The 16,139-nt window shown below is 61.0% G+C and overlaps 1 protein-coding gene across 1 annotated transcript in view; it reads left to right on the forward strand.

Annotated features, from left to right (window-relative positions):
* LAMC3 (laminin subunit gamma 3) overlaps positions 1 to 14,828 on the forward strand; it is a 51,943-nt gene extending 37,115 nt beyond the window's left edge. Inside the window, exons 15-28 of the mRNA XM_081102897.1 lie at positions 104 to 257; positions 916 to 1,058; positions 1,529 to 1,707; positions 3,278 to 3,419; positions 4,325 to 4,530; positions 4,905 to 4,981; positions 6,170 to 6,304; positions 7,398 to 7,545; positions 8,499 to 8,648; positions 9,665 to 9,767; positions 11,330 to 11,529; positions 11,934 to 12,080; positions 12,166 to 12,265; positions 13,365 to 14,828. Of these exons, the coding sequence (XP_080959023.1) occupies positions 104 to 257; positions 916 to 1,058; positions 1,529 to 1,707; positions 3,278 to 3,419; positions 4,325 to 4,530; positions 4,905 to 4,981; positions 6,170 to 6,304; positions 7,398 to 7,545; positions 8,499 to 8,648; positions 9,665 to 9,767; positions 11,330 to 11,529; positions 11,934 to 12,080; positions 12,166 to 12,265; positions 13,365 to 13,615 (2,135 nt within the window). The 3' untranslated portion in view covers positions 13,616 to 14,828. The remainder of the gene's footprint in view (positions 1 to 103; positions 258 to 915; positions 1,059 to 1,528; positions 1,708 to 3,277; positions 3,420 to 4,324; positions 4,531 to 4,904; positions 4,982 to 6,169; positions 6,305 to 7,397; positions 7,546 to 8,498; positions 8,649 to 9,664; positions 9,768 to 11,329; positions 11,530 to 11,933; positions 12,081 to 12,165; positions 12,266 to 13,364) is intronic.
* Positions 14,829 to 16,139: the final 1,311 nt, after the last annotated feature.

A 16,139-nucleotide genomic window follows, 5' to 3' on the forward strand; every position in this document is an offset into this window, starting at 1 on the left:
CCATCTCCACGGGCTGCCCGTCTTCCCTGCACCTCCTGGACCCCGGAGCTTGGGCGGATGATCTACATGGTTTCCCGACTCCCTCTCCTGCTCCCACCCCCAGCCTGCAGCTGCAACCCCGGGGGCTCGGTCAGTGCGCGGAGACCCTGCGACCCGGTGAGCGGCCAGTGCGCCTGCCTGCCTCACGTCACCGGACGGGACTGCGGCCGCTGCAGCCCAGGCTTCTACGACCTCCAGCCTGGGAGGGGCTGCCGGAGGTGGGTGTTGTGAGGCTGTGGGTGCACTGCCCCTAGGGCCCCCCCCCCCCCGGCAGTGGAAGGAAGCAGCAGGGGGCCCCCAGAGAGGGGCCTGGCTTGGAATGTGCATCCCAGGCCCATTGTCAGGTACACAGTGTCCTACCCTGAAGGGGGACAAAGGGACAGTCCCTTGGGGGTCAGGATCACGGCCCTGCCAGCCCAGGATGCAGGCCAAGAGCATTCCTAAGGGATGTCCAGGTGGGCAGGGGGCCGGTGTGGTGTCAGATTCCCTTCTCAGTGACGCGTCACTCAGTGACTTTTTGGCCACAGCAGCACCTCAGGCAGTGCCTTTGGGGAGCAGTGGACTCCAGGGAAATGCCCGGGGAAGCAAACAGAGCTCTGCTTTGCGTGACTTCTCAGAGCCTTTACTCTGCTGAGTGCCTCGTGACTTTTCTTCGGGGCATCGTCTCCAAGGGGCACATGTCCCCGCAGCCATCGTGTAGGTGCAGGGCCGCCTCCCCGGGCGCAGCTCAGGGGAAGCTGTTGGACATGGACCCACATGGAGATGGGACCTCGGGAGCAGAGGGCGCGGTCCCAAGGCCCCTCCCCAGCGGCAGCAGCGGCAGCTGGGCTGGGAGTGGCCCTGAGCTCGCTCACACCCGGTCCTTCCCTGTCACAGCTGTACGTGCCACCCGCTGGGCTCCCAGGAGAACCAGTGCCACCCTGAATCTGGGCAGTGCCCCTGCCGCCCGGGCGTCGAGGGCCAGGCCTGCGACAGATGCCAGCTGGGTTTCTTCGGCTTCTCCATCAAAGGCTGCCGGGGTAAGAAGCCGGGTCCTTCCTGGCTCCCTGGAGGGTGTGGTCTGGGGTTTCTGGGCAAAGAGGCCCACGGGGAAGGTGGCTGTGCCGCAGGAGAGAGAGGTCAGACCCAGGAAGGTCTCAGCAGCCACGCAGACGCGTAGTGCGTGAGCAGAGGGTGCCGTGGGGCCGGGATCCTGTGGACAGGCCCATGCCTCACCTCTCTGGGCCTCAGGTTCCTCGCTTGTGCAGTTAGATTGCGTGGCAGTTCCTCGGATGCAGGAACTCGGAAATAAGTCGGCATCTCAGTCATCACCTCTGACCTCTGACCCGGTGTCCAGGGAAGGACCCAGGAGTGTCCTTGAGCTGCCCAGGGGGGTCTGGAGCAGCCAGGTGTGAGGCTGCAGGGGCTGGGGCTCCGGTGTGGGTGGCTCTCAGGACACTCAGCGCCATCTGCCTGTCCTCCCCACCCCCCTCCCCCCACCCCCCTGCAGCCTGCAGGTGCTCCCCGCTGGGCTCCGCCTCGCCCCAATGCCACGAGAACAGCACGTGCGTGTGCAGGCCGGGCTTCGTGGGCTACAAGTGTGACCGCTGCCAGGACAACTTCTTCCTCACGGCCGACAGGGCGCGATGCCAGGAGTGCCCGTCCTGCTACACCCTGGTGAAGGCGGAGGTGAGCCCGCCCACCTCCAGCTCCGGGCTGGGCACTGGGAACTGCCCGCTCATCCACAGTTCTCAGGATTTCCGGGGCCACCGGCTGCCTCCTCCCTGTGTCCACCCAGCTCCCTGGCCCATGCCAACGTGGGCCAGCCCCCACCTCTGCCCTTCCCCTGCTCCTCAGTGGACAGCAGCTCTTGACCCATTTTCTTGCCGACCACCCCGTTCTCACACTTTCTCAAGGTCAACGGGAATGAGGCCACAGACGGCCGTTGGTGGGACGGGCCAGGAGGGTGGTGCCCACGCTGGGCACAGGGAGAATCCCCAGCAGGGAGGCGTGTGGTGCGGGGCCAGGAGGGTGATGCCCACGCTGGGCACAGGGAGAATCCCCAGCAGGGAGGCGTGTGGTGCGGGGCCAGGAGGGTGATGCCCACGCTGGGCACAGGGAGAATTCCCAGCAGGGAGGCGTGTGGTGCGGGGCCAGGAGGGTGATGCCCACGCTGGGCACAGGGAGAATTCCCAGAGGGAGGCGTGTGGTGCGGGGCCAGGAGGGTGATGCCCACGCTGGGCACAGGGAGAATCCCCAGCAGGGAGGCGTGTGGTGCGGGGCCAGGAGGGTGATGCCCACGCTGGGCACAGGGAGAATTCCCAGCAGGGAGGCGTGTGGTGCGGGGTCAGGAGCATGAGCGTGGGGCCCCTCCCCAGCCCTGTCAGTTGTCACGTGCCCAGGCAGCTGTCAGTCTTGCTTCAGTGTCTCTCTCCTCCAAAATGGAGCAAGTTCAGGCCTGCAACCCCTCACCTGAAACCCGTGAGGCCAGCTTTTGGAAGATGGTGCCGTAGACAGAAAAGATGACTGAAGCCGAATATTAGGCACCACCCCCGCGGCACCTGGGCCAGCCCCTCACCGAACCCAGCGGTGCACCCGCAGGAAAACAGCCGAATGTGCACAATGAGGGGGCAGTAACGCCCACAGGAGCATCCTTCAGGACAGTTCTACTTCCAAATGAGTTCACGGTTATTTAACCCGGTTTTGCCATCAAATCGGAAACGGAAGGCCTTATGGTTTTTCAGAGCCTTTTGAACTTTTGAATTGAGGGGGGGCTGAGGCCCTGCCACCCCTGCCCCTTAGGGTGGTTACAGGGTGAATGTGAGCTGCTGTGTGGCCGCCGGTCGCCCCCAGCTGGCTCCCAGCAAGCGCTCTGTGAATGCATACCGTCCGGGTGATTGTAAGAGCGGTGCCGGGAGACACTGCTTAGCATCCTCGCGCAGCCAGCAACTTCCCAGGTGCCCCTGCTCTGTGCCAAGTCCTGGGCAGACAGCAGGCCAGGCAGGAAGTCTCCTGGGCTCCTCTTCCCAGCCCCCCTCCTTCGGCAGGACAGAGCTGTGGTGGGCTGAATGCCTGCAGGTGCTGTGGGTGGGGGAGGGAAGGGGCAGCTCCGAGCATGGGGTGGGCAGGGCTGGTTCTCAGAGGTCTAGTGTGTCCTTAGCCGTGAGACGCAGGGACCCTCAGGGCGGGCATCACGGGCACAAGTCGGGGGGTGGGGGGTGTCGGTGTCCAGGCTGTGTCTCCTTTCTGTCCCCTCCAGGCTGCCAAGCTGAAGACCAGGCTGACCCTGATGGAGGGGTGGCTGCAGGGGTCTGACTGTGGAAGGCCCTGGGAACCAATGGACTTTCTGCAGGGAGAGGCCCCTCGGGGGGACAGCTACCAGGGCCACCACCTACTGCAAGGTACAAGGGGAGGCCGGGAGGCAAGGGGAGCGCTGGCTGGTCAGATGCCCCCTTCACTCTGGTCTCCGATGCTTGGAGGGCTCCCAGCTCAGCCCCAGAGAACCCACTTGCTGGGAAAGCCTGTCTGACATCCCTGCCACTGTGGGCTCCTCCCACGACACAGTCCTGCCTCCCCATGGACCTCTCCTCCAAGGCCCTTGCCCAGTGGTACTTTATTAATATCAGCCTCTTTACTGTAGCATCGGTCCCGCCCCCGGGCCCCACCCAGACTGTCAGCTCAGCTGGACTGTAAGTCTGGGTTCGGTCTCTAATGCACGCACTCAAGGCGCTGTCCCAGGTGCTGAACAGGTATCTCCCTGGCGTAGAACACAAATGAGTAGATATGGAAAAAGACTGTTACGAACGCCAGGTGGAGTGTGGCCTGACACACTGAAACTTTGGGAGCCTTGAAGGCAAATTGATTATTTTGTGAAATGTCATGTTGATAAATACCCATACTCCTTCGAGCTGAGCACGGTTAGTAAAACCAATGATCAGAACAGGGAGCTGCGTGCTGCAACGCCCGTTCTGAGCCCCGCTGCCACTTGCACTGCTGACTCGAGGCGCTTTTAGTGCGGCCCCAGGTTTGGGGATGTCTTGTGGCTCTAGAAGGTCTGGCTCCTGCCAGTTCCCTGTCTGCGGTTGACTTCCTGTGTGCGGGACCTTGGGTGCCTGGGCCTCAGCCTTTGCATCTGTAAAATGGGAAGGCTCTTCCTTGGGACCTGACTGGTGGTGGTCAGGCCTGGTGCTGGCAGCAAGCTGTGCGCAGGAAGAGCAGAGGGCACCGATGGGGTCCCCCGAGGGTGGGGGCTTCAGTGTGAAATCTCGGCCGCTCTGTGACCCCCTGGATTGTGGGCTTTCTGCAGGGTTCCGGGATGCCTTCCTGGTGCAGGTGACAGGCCTTGAGGGTGCTGTGAAGGCTGCCCGGGAGCAGCTGCAGGCGCTGAGCAGGGGTGCCCGCTGTGCCCAGGCCGGAGCCGACAAGACCTGCATCCAGCTGGCAGACCTGGGAGTGGCACTGGCGTCCTCGGAGGAGGAGATCCTGCACGCAGCCACCGTCCTCGCATCTCTGGTACCCGGGGAGCGCCCTCCCCACCCTGAGCCCGGGCTCCGTGCCTGTGGCCCCGGGGACGCCTCCTTTCCCTTTGGGGAGGCTCAGTTCCTCCCCGGCCAAATGGGAGGCACAGAGAGCCTCCTCCGCTGGTCCAGTGAGGTAACGTGCCGGGAAGGAGGCATAGCCAAGCAGGCAGTGAGCGAGTGCCCGCAGGGGGTGGGGGTCATGACGCACTTCCATGTTCCAGGGCTCTGCTCCCTGGTTGCTGACTGAGAGCAGCGTTTCTGAAGTAACTGGGGCTGCCCGGCTCTGCCCGGTCACTCAGCCAGGCGTGGCCCCTTGCCCTGCAGGGCTGGGCCATCTGTTCTCCTCTTTTCCTCTTTTCTCTAAAGGTGGTTCCCCAGGAGGTCCCCGGCCAGCCCACCAACTGGAGCCGCCTGGCCACAGAGGCCCGTGCCTTCGCCAGGAGGTGAGCCCCGGGCCCTGGGAGCGTGGTGAGGTCCTGCCCACACCTTATGAAGGGAGCCCAGCCCTTCTTCTAGGGGTGCCAGGGTCAGGGTCAGCCCCACAGGTGTCCCCGCTAGGAGTTGGAGTCAGATGAGGACAAGCACTGCCTGGCTGGGGGAAATGTCGCCCCCATGGGAAGGATCGGTGTGAGCACCTCTGAGATGCCAGGGATGGGGCTCAAAGGCACCTTGGACGACCGAAGGCACCCACGCGTCCCGTCTTTTTTAAAATAACAGCTTTATTGAGATAAAATTTGCATATCCTAAAATGCACCTATTTAAAGTGTACAATCCAGTGGTTTTGAGTGTATTCACAGAGCTGTGCAACCAACCCCACAATCATTTAAAACATCTCATCACCCCAAAACAAACCTTCACCCTCGCGATCACTCCCCATTTCTCTTCAACCTCCCCAGCCCCTGGCGACTACTAACCTCCTTTCTGTGCCTATAGACTTCCCTATTCTGCACATTTCCCATAAGTGGGATCACACAGTCTATGGTCCCTGGCGTATGGTTTCTTCCAGTTAGTAGAATGGTTTCAAGGATCGCCCACGTGTAGCATACCCAGTACTTCATTCCTTTTCGCAACCAAGTAATGTTATTGTATGGCTATGACGCGTTTCGTTTACCAGTCGTCCATCGATGGATGCTGGGGCTGTGTCATCCACTGCCTTTAAGAAGCAGCTTAAGGTCCTAAAAACCCAGAATCTGCCGCAGTCTTCCCCTTTGCCTGTACTCTAGGGACCTTAGACCCATTTCACAGATGAGAAAACAGATTCAGAGACGGTAAGCGACTTGCTTAAGGACACACACCTTGCAAGTGAGAGAGTCGGGATTGAAACCCAGGCTCTCTTGACCACCCTCTTCTATGCTGCCTTCATTAGGGTGACCATACAACTTATTGTCCAAGGTGAGATTTCATGGGTGATACAGGGTCCTATTCCTCATTCTTCCAGGACAACAGGTATACACGCTATGTGACAGGGACAGGGATGTGCCTCCCCTTCCTGTCTGTCTTCGTCACGTGTCAGGCAGAGAGGGCGCTGTTCTCTGGGGTGGCAGGAGGCCCAGGCCGTGGGGGCTGTGGGTTGGCGCCAAGGCCCTCTTCCTTGTGAGCCCTGGGCCATGGTCGGTGGTATTTTCATTCAGCCACAAGGACACTGCTGCCAAGATCACGGCCACTGCTCAGCGGGCTCTGCGTGCCTCCAACGCCAGCTACACGCTTCTCTGGAGGCTGGTGGAGGGCAGCGCGGCTCTGGAGGCCCAGCGGGAGCTGGAGGACAGGTGAGCCCTCCCGGGAGTGGGTGGGAGCTTGTTTGCCTCCTGGAATCAACGGGGCCTGGCCAGAGGCTGTTGGTTCCGGACCTGGCTTCCTTTCCCTGACAGGCTATGGGGTGGGTCAGGATGTGTAGGGTCTTGGGCCCGATTGCTGGTGTCACAGGGACCCACGCATGCGTGGGGGTGCAGCTCAGCCTCCGGAGAGAAGGACAACAACCTGAATGAGGTGGACCCTCTCTCGCCTGCAGTAACCCCAGCCCCACCCCATGCCCCCGAGACAGCTCCTCTCTGCCACCCGCTTCCGTCTTGGCCTCTACTTCCCTGCTGTGGTGGCCTCTTTATATCTCTCTTGGTCAAAGGGTCAATGGAGACCCACCAAGATTTGCCTGAGCCCCAAGGGGACTTCCTAGATGGGAGAATCTGATTGGTCCAGCTCAGATCAGGTAGCCAGCCCTGAGCCAATCAGCATGGCTGGGTGACCCACTCCTGTGGGGGCTCTGGCTCTCGGAGAAGGGGTGAGGAATGGGAGGGAGCCAGGTGGAGGTATCCACCCCAGCAGTGCCCATAGTGGGAGGAGCTGGGTGGGGTGGGTATGGGCAGCTGGACAGGACAGGAGAGCTGTTCTAGTTGGTTGATTACAGCAGCTCAGGGCTAAAAGACCACAGAGCGGTCATGCAGCCCAGGGGTCACCAAGTCCAAAGTCACCCGAGGGCACAGCTGAGCCCAGACCCAGCCTGGGCCGCTGCCCCTTTCCCAGCGCCAGGCATCTTCCTCCTTACGATTCATCCAGAGGAGCCAAACATTTGCAAAGCGTGTGGTTCTCAAGTGGACACCAAGTGTGAGCCCTTCAGAGAAGCGTGACTGAATTGAGTGAATGAAGAAACAAGAATGTGGTCCTTCTACTGCCGTGTCCATTCATTCGAAATGGGCAGAGTGGCGGCCAGTTTCTGCGGCCAGCTGCTGGTGCCCCTCCACAGAGGGAGGGGAGCGGGGAGAGGCCTTCGAACATCCAGGGCTGGGGGAGGGGCGCAGGACCGTGATGGGGAAGGGGGGCCCTGCGCCCTGTTCCTCGGGCCACCTTGACTCTGTCTCCCCTCAGGTACCAGGAGGTCCAGGGGGCCCAGAAGGCTCTGGGCACAGCTGTGGCAGAGGCGCTGCCCGAAGCGGAGAGGGTGCTGGCCGCCGTGCAGCAAGTTGGCGCAGACGCAGCCCCGCACCTGACCTCACCGGCCGCCCCTGCAGCACTGGTCAGCTCGGCCACGCTCCGAGCTCTGCGCGGGGTGGGACAGGGGAGAGCGTGGCAGCTGGGAGACCAGCGGGGCCCAGGGAGAGGCAGATGCTGAGGCTTATTTTTAACCGTCGATAAAAAACAAGATAATCCTCCTCCAGGCTTGGCAGAGCGCCCGCCTGGCAGAAAGCAAGGGCTTGGCCCATCGAGGCTGTTGATTTCAATAATAATATCGAGGCGGGCTCTCCCCCATCACAGCGCCTTAGCAACGGCACCAGGCAGACTTGGGATGGATCCCAGCTCCGCCGCTCCAGGCGTGACCTTGGCCTGGCCCGCCTCTCCCTGGGCCTCAGTTACTTGTCTGTCAGGTGGAGCTGCATGTCCACGGGGAGTTGGGGGGATTGGTCAGTAATGCACAGGTGACCCTCAGTGGGTGTCGGCCTCGTCCCTCTGCCACCCTACACGTCTCACCTCTGGATAAATTAGCTCCTTTGCGTCTTCTCAGTAACCCGGCCATCCCAGAACTCGGGAACTGAAATTTGAAAAAAGCTAAGCTTATAGAAATGCATTTGGGGTGAACCATGGGCAAGACGGACCGGCCCAGCTGCTTACGGGGGTCTTGGCTTCTCCCCGCATGTGAGGGAGATGCGGTAGTGATGCCTGTGGAGAGGGACACCGCTAGCGACACGTTCGGCCCTGAGCGCTGGTTTCCCGATGCTGCCGAGGCTGCTAGATAACGCTGCCGGCGATGCTCCTCTAGACCCAGAAAGTCCCAAGTGACTGTAGACCTGGGGAAGGAGCTGCAGGTCAGGGAGGTTAGCTGGTTTGCCCGAGGCTGCAAATCCGGCCTCCAGAGACAGGGCTGACCCTACTGCTGCCGTTGTCCACATGCCCCTGGTGCCTCTCACCCAGGAGAGATCTGCCCTGAGGCCCTTCCTGCCAGGTCTTGCCTGAGCCTCCTTCTCCCTGCAGCCTCAGAATTCCCGGACCCGGGACCTGAGCCGGAAGGTGCAGGCCCTGGAGAAGACAGTCGCATCCAGGGAGCGCGTGATCACTGAGACTGCCCGGGCCCTCCAGGCCACCGCCCGCACCGCACTGCACAAGGCGGAGCCCCTCACGCAGGTGGGCGTGTCCTTTGGGGCAGGCACCTGGCGGAGGTCAGGGCTGCCAGGGGTGTTCTGGGAGCTGGGTTTCAGGGGACAGAGGGGCAGAAACCAAAGTCATGTTTTTCATTTCTCCAGTGCCTCCCCCCAAACTCCAGAGAACTCACAGGCAGCCAGGGCAGGAGACAGATGGACAGAGAGGGCAGGATGGACAGACACACGGCAGCACCCAGGGCCACGCCCACCACCCTTATTCAGCATTAGTTACAACTGGATGGGTTCTCTTGATTTGTTCTTTCATTCACTAGTTCACCTGCCCAGTATTTCTCGAGCACCTACTCTGCTCATATTGCCGAACCACACAGGTTAGCATTTGCAGCCCAGAAAGGGAGGCAGTCCAATGAGGGAATCCATCCATCAAATCCATATTCTTTTTTAAAAAAATATATTTTTTATTGATTTCAGAGAGGAAGGGAGAGGGAGAGAGAGAAACATCAATGATGAGAGAGAATCATCGATCAGTTGCCTCCTGCATGCCCCCCCACTGGGGACTGAGCCCGCAACCTGGACATTGTGCCCTGACTGGGATTCGAACCCTGACCTCCTGGTTCATAGATTGATGCTCAATCACTGAGCGACGCCCGGGGGGCCAAACCCATATTCTTTATCTGGTCTTGTTTAGTGGCGGGGGGTGGGGGCGGGAGACACTGATTTTCTGTGATGGAAGTTGTACCACACACAGATTTGCTCTGTGAGGCACAGCGGCGTTCTGAAAAGAAATTGCTTGTCCTTCCTGCCCTTTGCTGTCATGTTTGTTTTCCTGCAGGCTTTGCAGGGCAGGTAACTTCTTGGGAGAGATACTCGACGATTAACATTTGTGTAATAAAACAGACCAGGTATTCTTGGCAAACATCATCACTGTCAGAGTTTAGGTGATGTTTTGGGACCTAGTCCAGTGGGGTTTGGTGCCCAGCTGACCGGACTCCAGGCAGCGCACCTGCACGCCACCTGCCAGCCTCCCTCTTCCCTTTCCAGCTGCAGCAGGAGGCCAGAGCCGCCCGGACCCGGGCTTCCTCGTCCGTCCAGGCTGCCACAGTGACCGTCATGGGAGCGAGGACCCTGCTGGCTGACCTGGAAGGTACGCAAGCCTTGCTGAGCCCGAGTCTCGTGGACGCACAAATGCCCGTGACAGCCAGCTGAACGGGCTTGGCTGCAGGGGACAGGAGTCCAGTCACGTGGGCATAAACCAAGCGGACAACGGCCTCTGTGGCTGTTTGTCTCTCCCCATCTCACATATTACTCACCAGGGACTTGCCCACGTGGCCATCCCTCACCAGACCACATGCAGAGCCCTCAGAACCAGGTGGGGAGAGAATCTGACGCCATCAGGCCTGGTCTGGTCCATTCTGGCCAGGGCTCCCGTTACCTGGGACACACGTGACTGCTGTGGTCCACTGCGGAGTTGGGGCTACGGGGAGGGGCACGGTTCTTTAGAAGGGGGTGTGGGTGGATGCCAGTCCAGGTCTCTCTTTGAGCTTTAGGAAGGTGAGGCTAAGTGCTCCCGTTTTGCAGATGGATAGACTGAGGAGAGGAAGTGCTGTCTGAATAGAAACCAGCCAGTATTACAGTTCTCACCTCGGTGTCCCCCTGCATCGTGGGCTCCTGTGATGTCCTCTTTGCTCTGCCCCCTCACTCTTTATTTGGGAGCTGGATAAGGCAGGGACATACTCCAGGCCCCTGATGCCTCTTAGGGTCTGAGACCAGAAGTCAGGCCTCTGCCATCACCTCGGTTCCTCGGCCTCCCTCCCCAGCCCCACCCTCTGCCCAGAAGCCGTGGGCCCAGACCCTCTGGGCAGAGGATGAACTGGGAGAGCCTCCTATTCCCGGGGCTCCTGTGTACGCTGAAATCCCATTGGTCAGAGGGCTTCCCTTGGGAAAGGCGTGGCCGTGTGTGCTTGTCTCGGATTCATGTTTAGGAGAATGTAAACGGGGTGATAAATAACGATGGAATATTGGGACTTTAGGACATTATAAGGGCGTTGCAACCCTCTCACCAGACAGGAGACCCATCCACCCGTAGCTAGCTTGCCTCCGGTGGTGGTGTGTTCCTACCTCACAAGGTATCAGCTTCTCATTGTTGGGTGGTTCTGAGCGTAAGAAGGTTCCTGCAGGACCAAAATGAAATGCGCCTCCCTGGCACTGCATCATCATCCCCCCGGATGCACTCAGACCTCTCACCCCAGCTTCTCTTCCCCACTCCCACCCCTTTTCAGAGACACCCCCTCTTCCCACCAGCCGGCCTGGGCTCAGCTGGCGTTCAGGATGGAAGGGAACTTTGCCGAATGAAACGTGGCGCAGCCTTCCCCGGGGCACGCTCAGGGCCCCTTGCCCACACTGTGCTCTTCCAAGAGAGGCTTTGTGTTCAAACAGGCTTAGGAAACACCTTGTGCCACAGGCCGTACAGGGCACAGCTTAGAATAGCAAAGGCTCTGAGAAGTCCTGCAATGGAGAAGCCTGGTTCACTGTATTTTCTCTTCATTGGCATTCCTCCCTGACATTGATGAACACCCTGAGGAGGTCACACACATCCCATGCATCTCTGCCTTTACTCGTGTTGTCTGAGGGTCCGGGGCTGGTCAGGCATCTGCAGGCTCTCAAGCCACGAGCTGGGCCCTCCTGACAGCCTCGCCGGGCTTGCAGGAATGCAGCTGCAGTTCCCTGGGCCCAAGGACCAGGCTGTGCTGAGGCGGGAGGCAGGCATCGTCCGCGGCAGGCTCCTTGCGGATGCGAAAAAGAAGACCAAGCAGGCGCAGAGGATGCTGGGAAACGCGGCATCTGTGTCCTCTGGTGCTGAGAAAAAGGGCAAGGAAGCCGAGATGTTGGCCAAGAACAGCGCCAAGGTCAGGGACACGGATGTGAGGACGAGGGTGTCCCCATGGGAGAGCTGCCCCTGCAGACCCGCCCCGCCCCTGGATGTAACGCTGAACCTGCCACACGTCCGAAGGGCTCAGTGGGTCCCTGAGCTCTGGCGCTTCACATGGGTGATTCCTCAAGACATGGGTGTCATTGCTGTCCCGGGGCGGCTGAGGGTCCGGAGGCCCAGCTGGTTCCGTAATTTAAGTCACGTAACCGGGACGCACGCAGGTCTGTTTGGCCTTACTCCCCACACCCCCAGGCTGTTCCTTTTTCACTGGGGCCCCGGTTCTGGCTGATCTGTGACACCTGTTGGCGTTATCCCCACAGTGGTCTTACCTCTAGAAGGATGGACTCTGTTCACCCTCTTGCCGCCCTGTCACCCCCATAGCTCGCCAAGGCCTTGCTGAAGGAGGGGGAGAAGGCGCGCGGCCATGCCAGCCGGCTCTCCAGCCAGGCGCGGGCCACGCTCCGGCAGGCCTCCCAGCAGGTGCTGGCCTCGGGAGCACGGAGACAGGAGCTGGAGGAGACGGAGCAGGTATGTGTGCCCAGGCCGTCACCCTGTCCTCCGGCCCCGGAGCCAGCAGGAGCCCTCAAGTGCTGCCTCCTGCCTCCTCCTGCAGGTGGGCGCTGGGCTGAGCGCGATGGAGCGGCAGATCCGGGAATCACGCGCCTCCCTGGAGAAGGACGTCAAGGCCTTGTCACAGCTGCTTGCCAGGCTGGGTAAGGGGGGGCCCTGGGGCCCCTCTAGGATCTTCCTGTGAGCTCTAGAGGGTAGACTGCCCCAGCTATTGTCCCTGTCATTCATTCATTCATTTACTCACTCATTCATTCATTCATGTTGGCATGATGCTTGACCTGGGGATGCAGGAGTGAACAGAACCACCTGCCCCTGCCCCTGGGTGTCTCAGATAAGCAGGGAGAATGGAGGCTATAACCCAATCCTGCTTCTCCTCCAAGGCCAGGCTCCTTAGACTCCCTGAGGACAGTGGGCCTCTCCAGGTCTTTGGTGAGAGCAGGACCTGCCCAGCATCTGAGCTCAGCCCCCTCTGCCTCTCCCTTCCCCTCGCTCAGCGCTTGCACTGCCCGCCCTTCCCCGAAGCCTTCCTGCCCAGGAAACTCGAGTTCGTAGGGAGCGGGGCCCAGTGGAATCCTGTGGGATGCCAAGCCATTTAGGGCTTACCTCCTCGTCACCTGGCTGGGCCTTGTCTTCCTGTTGACTGTCACCCATAATGACAAGGGCCAAGTGGGTCAGGCAGCCTGTGGACTCTGTGCCACCGTCACCACCCAGTTCAAATGTGAGCACCGGGCCCCACCCCCTCGTGTGAGTCCTGGGGAGGCTCCAGGAAATAGGGCTAACCGTGCAGGGCCAGGGCTAGGCACCCGCTGCCCGCCCCACTGCCCGCCTGGCCCTGCATCCTCCCGCACCCACACGTGGCCTCTGTAAGTGTGCGCTCCTGCCGGGTGGACGTGGCGGGTTGAAGCCCACAGGCATCATGGGCCTTCACACACACCACTGCTTTGTGGGTGAGGAGACAGGCTCAGGATTCACCCAGGGTCCGCTTTCTAAACAACAGTAATACCACTCACAAAAAGTCACAGTTGCCCACCTATCTGGGAACATTCCGAGTCCGCACAGGAGCTTGGTGGGGTCCCCAGACCAGGCCGTCACCGCAGTGCCTCTCAGGCCCTCACCTTCCTGGTGGATTGGGGGCCGTCGGAATCCTGGAAGGCTTGGCCTGGGCAAGGTCTCTGCGGTGGGGCCAGGCGGGCTCCTGGGGCTCAGGGAGCTGGCCGCACTGAGGCTCTCTGCCCTCCACAGAGTCACTGGACACCCATCGAGCCCCAGCCCGGGCCCTGAATGAGACCCAGTGGGCCCTGGAGCGCCTGAGGCTGCGGCTGGGCCCGCCCGGGTCCCTGCAGGGGAAACTGAGGCTGTTGGCGCAGGAGTCTGAGCAGCAGGAGCTGCAGATCCAGAGCTTCGAGAGCGACCTCGCCGAGGTCCGAGCTGACAAGCAGAACTTGGAGGCCATTCTACAGAGTCTGCCCGAGAGCTGCGCCAGCTGGCAGTGAGCGCTGCGGGCCGGGGCGCACACCACCCCCGCAGGTGTGCCCAGAGCCTGCTGCTGCGGCCTCCCCAGTGAACACCCTCCGGGGCCATGCCGTGGCCCTGCTCCAGCAGGAGTCAGTGTGCATTCACAGCTCCCCCGGCGTGTATACTCAGGTTCACCACGGTGGACACTCCCCCATGCACACACAAACACGCACGCCTCAGTGTCAACACAGACATACATGCACGTGGACATGTGTGGACACATGCCTGTGTGTGTGGTGCACACATGTGCGCAAGGCCGTCTGTGCACGTACATGTATTAGAGTCAATCCACAGCTGCTTATTGAGCGCCACTGTGTGCTGCACACCCTCTGGGTGCTGGGAGTTGTGTTATCTTAAGGCCGCTGTGGCTTTAACATGCCACTGTCGCTCCAGGTGAGCACCTGGGAGGCCGAGGGGGCGTCTGCAGAGATCTAAGGTGGGTTCAGCAAGAGCCAGAGCCCCAGTCCCAGAGTTACCCTCTGTCCCACTGCAGCCCTCCACCCCCACCACCCTTACACACACACACACACACACACACATACACACACACACACACACACGCAGCTCTGTACAACCAAGGGACAGGCAGGCCAAGAAACGCAAGATCCTAGGGGGTTCTCAGCAGTGGAGCCTGAGGCCCAGGACTCCTGGGGCCATGGTGCAGCCTCCTGGGCCTGTGGGGGTGGCCCAGCCCTGCGGGGATCATTGCTTCATGGGACACTCCGTTCTCAGGATCCATGAGCCCCTCTCAGCCACAGAGCTGGGCCTCAAGGGCCAGAGGGGGCCTGGATCAGGGGGCTTGGCTCAGGTAGCAGGGAGCTTCCCGTTGTGACCTCACTGACCCCAGACGGCCTTTGACCGATAGACACTTCCCAAACCGGCCCTGTGGCTCCGTGGCCCGCCTGCCAGGAGGGAGGCCCTGCTGGGTGTGGAGGCCTGGCTGCCTTTCCAGTCTGTCCTGCTGGGACTCCCCCTGTGGCCAGGCCCTGCCCGCCTCGGTCCAGGATTCCCCGGCATTTCCTCCCGGCACTCCTCCCCTTTCCCCGGCCCTCTTCCAACAGATGGCAGGGCCTTGGCACCGGGTGCCCGCAGGGGGCCCAGGCCCCTCCCACAGCTCTTCCTGCCTCCAGCAGGGGGACAGGCAGCGGCACTTCAATTCTGTTTAACGTGGAAATAAAGGACCTCTTTATTAGCCGGTGGTGCTGGCTGTGGGTACACACACACACACACACACACACACACACGTGTGTGTGACACCCAGTGCCCAGGGAGTGGCAGGAAGAACGTGCATGGATCCGCCTCGGCCCACACAGCAGGAAGGTGGCAGAAGCTGAGCCCGTGGGTTTGGCAGGGTTTTCCCACTGGGGGGATTTTGCTGGGACCACAGGCATCTATCTGCCCTCTCCCCTCTGTCCAGAGGGCTTATCAGGCATAGTTGAGGGGCTGGGAGTTTGAAGGGTGGGGTACAGAAAGCCCTCAGCTGACCTCTGGTTCCGTCTAAAGACACCAAAGCAGGAAATGAGCTCCAAGTGTCCAGCAGCAGAGAGGCTAGTGAGGGGGAGTACCTCGGGTCAGGTCCAAGCGGGGGTGGGGGGGGGGGAGGACTTGCCAGGCAGGAGGGTGGGCAACAGCCCAGGGTTGGCAAGGTGAGGGCTTGGCCGCCCCGGGTCCCTCCGGAAACAGGTCACATGGGCAGGACCCTGCAGCGCTCAGGGCTCCTGGCCAACGAGGCCTGCGCGGAGCTGGTTTAAGCAGAAAGGAGGAGTTCAAGTCCGAAGGACATGGGAGGGTCCCCTGGAATCCTGGGTGGGAAGAGCTGCCAAGCCTCAGAGGCAGCCAGGCCGAGTGGCCTCCGGGCTGCTGGGCTGTGATGGGAGGCTTCCCGCTCCCTGGTCTCTGCCTCTGCCTGTGCCACTTTGCTTCGCCTTTTCTCTCTGCAGAGCAGCTTCTTAGCTTCCCCTGCACTTGATGACAAAAGAGTCCCACCGCTCCCTCCATGTCCGCGGCACCGAGCTTACAAGTGGTCAGGTCAAATCCTTGGCAGAAACCAGCTGGAAACTGTCCTGCTTCCACCTTCCTAGGAAAGGCCGCCCCAGCTGGGGCCAGGTCCCCTCCCCCTGCTCAGAACAAGGGTCTCTGTATCCCAGGCCATGTAGTGAGGGCTGGGTGGTGCCCGCTCCAAACCTGCGGGAGGCGGGCATTCAGAGAAGAGGTGTGGTCCTCCACAGAGAACCTGCAAACCACCAGGCTGGGCGGGGGAGGGGGCCTGGGGCGTTGGTGGGCAGCAGTGACCTGGCAGTGACTTGGTAGATTTGGGAGGGAAACAGGGCAGGGAGGTCAACACAGGAAGCTGTTGCTCTCCAGTGAGTGGGATGATTGGTGTCTGGTGTTAGGTGGTGCCAAGGAGACTGGGGGTTCTTTGAAGACCTCTGGGGCAGGGTCTGATGCCCCCAGGCCCCTCTCCCCCACCCCCACCTCTGCTGACAGCCTTCTGGTGCCTGC

This window comes from Myotis nattereri, assembly GCF_964212035.1.
Source record: "Myotis nattereri genome assembly, chromosome: 12".
Taxonomy (NCBI): Eukaryota; Metazoa; Chordata; class Mammalia; order Chiroptera; family Vespertilionidae; genus Myotis; species Myotis nattereri.